This window comes from Impatiens glandulifera, chromosome 6 (genome assembly GCF_907164915.1).
Source record: "Impatiens glandulifera chromosome 6, dImpGla2.1, whole genome shotgun sequence".
NCBI classification, from domain to species: Eukaryota; Viridiplantae; Streptophyta; class Magnoliopsida; order Ericales; family Balsaminaceae; genus Impatiens; species Impatiens glandulifera.
Window position 1 is genome coordinate 43,718,955 of NC_061867.1, and position 7,265 is coordinate 43,726,219.

The 7,265-nt window shown below is 30.0% G+C and overlaps 1 protein-coding gene across 3 annotated transcripts; it reads right to left on the bottom strand.

The window, feature by feature from the left end:
• Positions 1–364: 364 nt before the first annotated feature.
• On the bottom strand, positions 365–5,105 carry LOC124941787 (putative AC transposase). Of its 3 annotated transcripts, none has more exons than XM_047482138.1 (5): positions 4,691–5,105; positions 4,364–4,425; positions 3,698–3,919; positions 1,933–2,813; positions 365–1,469 (listed from the first exon to the last, which is right to left on the bottom strand). In XM_047482138.1, exons 2-5 carry the CDS (start codon positions 4,401–4,403, stop codon positions 525–527), a joined length of 2,088 nt encoding a protein of 695 aa, XP_047338094.1. In that variant the 5' UTR covers positions 4,404–4,425; positions 4,691–5,105; the 3' UTR covers positions 365–524. The 3 variants fall into 3 exon arrangements, with proteins under 3 accessions (XP_047338094.1, XP_047338095.1, XP_047338096.1); XM_047482139.1 differs by having other exon boundaries at positions 3,698–3,923; XM_047482140.1 differs by lacking the exons at positions 4,364–4,425; positions 4,691–5,105 and having other exon boundaries at positions 1,933–2,818; positions 3,698–3,878.
• Positions 5,106–7,265: the final 2,160 nt, after the last annotated feature.

The following is a 7,265-nucleotide window of genomic DNA, read 5'->3' on the forward strand; positions in this document are numbered from 1 at the left end:
AAGGGGTAAAATTGTCTTCAACTTGGATAAATGACCATCAGTGCAATGTTTATTAGGCCCAGATCAACTCCCAAAATGAGTAAATGAGTCAATTATTAAGTTCATTTCGTGAAATTTACCCATGAAACTACATTTTCATAAAAAAGAAAGTACCCAATTTATCAAAATAAATACAATAAGTTATCTAAAACTCTAAAGATAGCAAATATGTTAAAGTTATTAGCTAATATTATAATAATCCTTGTATAACATATTTCTTTATTAAAATTTCTATTTCTTTTTACCTAAAATTCTTATAACTGAGAATTGAATATTCATTCATTAAACACTGTACATTATACCTTCCAAAAAATGAAAAACATGACAAAACACTATGATCTTAAATGGTGAAGGTACATAATACATTATACAGTTATTAAAACATAACAGCATATCTATTAAAACATTACATCCCTGTCTAAGCTTCTATTTTTTTTTGTTAGGATAGGAAATGACGCTCTAACATCTGAACTAACCGCGATTTCTCATAACTTTTGCTTCTTATTATCGTAGACAACAAGTTCATTATTCCCCGCAGTTTCTATTCCCAATTCCATCAATCTATCGTAATCAATCTCACTCGACTTATACTTCAATTTAATCCCGCCTTCCGACCAGGATTTCACACAAAGAACAACTCGCATACTACCATAAGGCATTGGCAACCGTTCCCTATCGATCCTATCACCTTCTCCACAAAACAGAACCTCCGGTGCCACTGAAGTCGCTTGGACCGCCAAGAAATCTCTAGCCATAACCGAAAGCCGGGGATACCTCGAACTATTCACCCTCCACCATTCCAACACATCGGTTGCTATCAGTGCAGGCGGTTCTGACAGATATTGAGTCAACTCATCTGTAGCCGAGTTCAGAGAACCTCTGCGTTTCTTTCGAGCGATTTCCTCCGCAAAGGAAACTTCATCGACTTCATGAGAACCACTACCGTATGATCCTCCGGTTAAGGTTGGGAAGTGATTATTGTTGTTATTATTGTTGCAATAGTTTCTTATGAAATGCGCTCTTGCTTCTTCTAGGTAATGATCCGAATTTAGTGTTTCCGGGATGAGTTCGATTTTGATACGGGGATCGAGGATTGCAGTCATGTAGGTGAATATGTTGGAGTTTTGTTCGTTGTATTTGCGCGATTTGGATATCATGTCGGCGGCTGCATTCTTTAGCCATTCTGGATTGTGGCGGGAGTCTCGACATGCATATAGCATCTCGCAAATGTGGTCCATGAAGAACACGACTAATCCGACGGTTAGGATTTTGTTGTTGCACATGTTGGTTATGGTTTTGTAGAACGGTTCTAGAAATGAATGTAATACATTCACTGCATTCTTCTCGGCTGAATTTAGTGGTATTCCTCCTCCACTACTTACTAAACTTCCATCATATTTCCTCATCATATTGTCCAATGATTTACTGGCCTGTAAGTATATCCAAATAAAATCTATTAGAAAATCATCCAAACAAAATTTTGACTAAATTAATTTCATAACTGTTATTTAAAATCACTATCCAATCAATCAATCAATCAATCAATCAACTCGTTAATCATATGATTTCATACATTAAACTAGATATCCCCTATTTAATTTTATTCAAATAATTCAAATAACCTCAATCTAACAAGGCTATTTAGAAATAATATGTTATTCAAATAATCTCAAGTCAATAAGTAAGCTATTAACAACTTAACTCGATACTCATGACAATTTTAATAACCGAAAGCTAATCAAAGGGTACATAGTCTTTAAGTTATTTCTTTACGATAGTTCCACATTTTATCAAATCAAGTTTTAAAATTCGTATATTTTTATTTGATTTATTCATCAATTATAATTTAAACACATTTGACAATTATAAAGCTAGACAGATTAAAAGATTTACCTTATGAACGAGGTCAATCATCTGATAGCTTCCACTCCACCTAGGCGAAACATCAAGAGGAAACTTCCAATTACCTTCTTGATAAGCATTTGTAAGATGAAGAAACTCTTGTCTCATTTCTAAAGAACCATTAATCTCCAATACAAACTCCCTAACCTTAGAAATAACAGATCTTGTAGTTTTCAACCCATCGTTAACAATCGAATTCAAAGTACGAGCAGCACACGGGATATAGCAAAATGGCCCGACTTTCTGCGTGTCAATATCTTCTTTCAGTGAAAGGCATGCATGCATACCAACCGGGCTATTATCGTGAGTGCACGAAAGAATTCTATTTTCAATATTATACACCTTAAGGACCTTCACTATACAGTTATAGATTTCAGAACCACTGCAAGGTGAAGGAACATGACAAATATCAAGAAGAACCTTTTGGAAGATCCAATTCTCATCAATCCATTGACAAGTGATGCTCATGTAATAGATTTGTTCATAAGATGTCCATAAGTCAAGTGTGATTGATAGTTTAGAAGAAGCTTGTTCCAATATTGCTCTTGCATCTTCTTGCATGCTTCTAAATACTTCACCAAGTACTGCTTGGAATTTCTCACCTGGCCAGAGCTGTACACTTGGGTTCAGAAATTTGAATGAGTTTGATAGCCATTTCTCCTCTAAAGCATTAGTAGGAAGAGAAGATAAGATTAGCCATTTTATGAGTAACCAATTTAAATGGTCAAGATCCATTTGAGGAGGGCTTTTGGGTTGAGATTGAGGTTTTTTAATAGTCGTCGCATTATGTTGTTGTGATGCACTATTGGCTGCAATATCTCTTGTCTCATCATATCCAGGATGGCGATTGCTGAGATGCCTTCCTAAATTTCCTTCACTACCAAAGATAGATGACATAAATATAAAAGAACATGATAAACACAGTAAAATAATGAATCTTTCTTGCAGGGAAGCGAAGTTTTCAGCAATTCAGTCCAAGGTAAATCAGAACTCAACTCATCTATTTCGGGTTTGTTGCATTCGGATAGATTAATTTTGTTTGACTCAATCTCAAGTTTTACTGGAAATACCTGAACTTCAATAATAAGTTGTCCTGGTGGTAGGCTCTTATGTTAGAAATTTTAGGTGTCATTTTCAAATAGTGTTTTATTTATAAAATTTTAGGAGTATTGAAAATAAAAGACTTCTCTAATTTTTTGTCAATAAAAATCATCCTTTAAAGTTTATTTTGATTTAATTTTTTACTTATAAATTATCAATTTATACAAATTAGATATTACAAATTTTATAAATTTACATGAACTAATATTATTAGTCTACATTGATTTGTAAATATTAAAATAAAAGTTACATAAAATGTAATGATATTTTATAACTTAATCATTTATTAAATTTTAGTAAATGAATATGACTTCAGCAAATCTTTAATTTGATTTTTGTTTATAACATTTAAATTATTTATTATCTAGACATTAATTTAATTTCATATAATAACTAATTGATTGATGATTAAGGAGAATGTGAAGTATTTTAATTTAAAATATATTTTTTGAAATTGAGCAAAATTTTTGAAAGAAATTAGTTTATGTAATTTGAGTAAAATGGTTTACCCAACTCAAATTATTAGATCAAGTAATTGGGTTGGTATGTTTTGGATAACTAACTATAAATTTGGTTTTGTTTGGATAGGATAAAATGTGTAAAACGATCACCTATCAAGTGAAGATGATTAGTGTAGAGGAAAGGAATGAATTACCAGTAGCAGTTGCAATAGAATAACTCTGACCACAAAATTTGCATCTTCTACTTTTCCCATCAGAAGCTGTTTCGAAGAACTTTAGATAAACTGAAGTCATTGTCTTCTTTCTTGGTTTTGCAGTAGTTGCATTACACCTCTCTGAAGAACCTAACCCGATGTCCATTGGGTCAATGCTTGAAATGATGGAAGGAGTTTCCATTACCGATTTAGGTTCCATCTCTAACTTATACAGGAGTAAACAAAAGCCCAATAACCATCATATAGATTAATCAATATAAACACATCATTCAGTAATAAATTGTATGAATCTGTCTTCAACTAACATTAGTTTCTAAACTTTTCTGAAATATAAATAAAAGTCACAACTCACAAGATATCTAATTTGGATCTGAAGTTAGAAAATATAACTTAGTCATACATAAATTCAAAATCTATATGTGATTCCCTCATCTAGTTCCGGATTTAAATCCATAAACATAAAGTGTTTCCAAATGACCTAAGAATTGAATACTGAATAGTCATTGATTCTTTGGAAGTATCATTAATTCTTCATGTGAAATGTTTCATTCAAGAATGTGTTGTTCAATAGATGTGCCCGCGAAAATAAGTGTCACTCACAACAAGATACAAGTGTTAATTTTTCAATAAAAGAGAAGAAAATACCTTTCAAAGCTTTAAATGCATTTGTCGAAGTCCAATCCATAACATTCAATTTCCTATATTATCTGACCAGAAGATAATAAGAAAAACAGAAATCCTCAAACTCAATAGTTAAAATTTGAAAACAATAATCTTATGTAGTAGAAAATCAAGATAATTAGATTGATTTGACAATAAGTAATGATAATATGCTTGGTAAACATAATTGAGAGGTTTACAACAGGAAAATTCTCTCATACGAATCAAGCAGGTGCGCAAAGCTAAGCATGTATAGTTGTCTACTAATTCAGCATTTTCTCTAGGACTGAAGTTGCATTAAGTAAATCTTACCACACAATTCAGTCAGGAGGAGAGAGCGCCGTTGTTTGGGATCAAGCTGAGCAGAAATGGAAATTAGGGCAAGAATTTTGTTGAAAAGGAGAAATGAGATGAATCCATGAGATAAGTCGAAGTAGAGAGTAGCTGTGAATCTGTGAAGAAGGTGAATAGAGCAATCATTCGGAGGTCGAGATAGTTAACAGGAAAGAGGAAATCACAGACGGTTGATAGAGGAATGGAACGGTGAGAAGTAGCAGACGATGGAAGAAGATGAAGATGAAGGGAGGTTGTGAAGCGGGAAGAAAGGAGAGAGAAGATAGATCGGAGCCGGATCGGAGCCGCCGCGAGATAGAAAGGAGGCTGGTGTTTTTGATAGAAGAGGAAGGAACTCTCTAACGCTTGTCTAAACACTTCTTACGGCTTATTAGCTGTATAGAGAGATGGCTCGGTTGATCTATATGAGCTTTTTTTTTTTTTATTTAGGTTTTTTTCAAGGATTTCTAGTATATATATATATAAATTTTTATCGGTAAAAATCGGCTTAAGAGACAAGAAGGTCATGAAAAACATAACGATGACAATTTGAAATCGCCCCATGGTAATCGAACTGAATTGTCTTGTTTGGGGACAGTTTTTTTCCGGTTTGATCGGTAGTTGACCAGGAATAGGGCGGGGATGATATTGTGCCATTCGCCTTGATTTCACCCTGATTATGTCTCGAACACTAAAAACACAATTAAATATATAAAATTACTAATATATTTATTTATTCATCATATTTTATAAAAGTTTTAATTTTTTTTTATAATAATATAATTTTTTAATATATTAAAATATATATTATATTAAAAAATCTGTTTATATAAAATTTTTATTTATTTTTATGAATATAGTATAAACATGGCGGGGATGGTAAATGTATTTTTCGTTCTGAATCGTCTCATTATCATCCATAATTGAATCAGTTACTTTTTATATTTCTTATGTCAACTCTTTGTATCGGGTTACTTTGGTGAGGTAGATTTTGGAAAAAAAACTCATTTGATGAAAAAAAATCAAACAAGTTTTTTTTAATAGGTAGACTATTTCCACCGAGCCACTCTAATAGGGTAGATTTTGTCCAAAAATTTGTTTGATGAAAAAATAACTTACTTTTCATTCAACAAGGTTTTTTTTTTGACAAAATTTACATCCAGAGTGACCCGGTGTAAATTATTGATCTAAGAAACTAAAGTGTCACAAGTTTGTTGGATGAAAAATTAGGTTATTTGAGTTTTTATTTGTTAAATTATTATAATATTTTTTTGTATTTAAAATTTAAAAATTTAAAAATAAAATAAGAAGTTTAGTATTTTAGTTGATGAAATGAGTGATTTAATGGTTAAAATAATATTAATAAAATAAAAAGTGGATTTATAAAAGATGTATAAAATTTCAAAAAAATCTTAAAAACTTATATCAAACTAGCTCTTAGATTTTGAATTAAATAAAAGAAAAAAAAAAATAGAGTTTGGCTGGCTCGCCAGAAGCCTGCAGAATTCAAAAAAAGGAAAAGCGGCCAACACAGCTAAGCCTAGCCCATATTTTCTTTTTTTATTATTAGCATTCAACTCATATCCAAATTTGTTTTATTCATTAAAATATATTATCTATAAATTGAATTGTGTTACTTTAAAAATAAATATTAATATAATATATTTGATTTTTGTTATATTTTTTTAATCTCTATTAATCATCTAAATATTTTTTTAGTTAGCATAATTTTATTTTTTATATTACTTTATTTTTTATTGAAACTATTTTTTATTTAAAATAATCTACTAACAAACTCATAAATAGAAATTAAGTCATTTGAATGTATATTTGTTTAATATATATATATTTTAATATAAAAAAGTTAGTACTGCCATTTTCTTAAAATTATCGTGATATTTGATCTCTTTAAGACTAACTATAGTTACTTATTTTGCCTAATTTTATTTTTTACCTTACATTTTTTATTAATTGAAAGACTGTTCTGTATTTAAAATCATCTTTTTTATTAATTGAAAGACTGTTCTGTATTTAAAATCATCTTTTAACAAACTCAAAAATATAAATTAGTCACTTGAATGTATAATTTTTCTTAAAATATATAGTGTTTTTGATATTTAGTTTATTAAATAGTTTAAAAACATAAGAGACTAATTTATGTAGTTAAAAAAAAAACAATTAAACAAAAAGTAGGAACAAAGAATATGGGTTGAATTTTTTTTATGGTGTTAGTTGTTTTCTTAACTAGTCTTGTTTTTGCGAATAATTTAATACATGAAAAGTATTAGTTAAATTGTATCTCAACTTGCTACAAGCAAGAACAAAATGTTGAGTTTATCGGATATACCATTATTCTAAATTAAAAACACAAAATAGAAAACTTTAGAAACACATACAAAAATTATAAAACTTTTAAAATCAAAGTATAAAACATGAAACCTTAAAATCAAAATACAAAATTACTAAACTTGAAAACCAAATACAAAAATATAAAATTCCAAAAATATAATCACTTCACTTTATATAAACACTTACTCAAAAGAATTCTAAAAAT

What these genes read in the sequence shown, in the direction of transcription:
- LOC124941787 (XM_047482138.1), bottom strand. Translation starts at nt 4,403, where the DNA reads ATGGATTGGACTTCGACAAATGCATTTAAAGCTTTGAAAG. An exon ending in TTCTATTGCAACTGCTACTG is followed by an intron (nt 2,814 to 3,697) that starts GTAATTCATTCC and finishes TTGGTAGTGAAG; the next exon opens with GAAATTTAGGAAGGCATCTC. An exon ending in TGATTGACCTCGTTCATAAG is followed by an intron (nt 1,470 to 1,932) that starts GTAAATCTTTTA and finishes ATATACTTACAG; the next exon opens with GCCAGTAAATCATTGGACAA.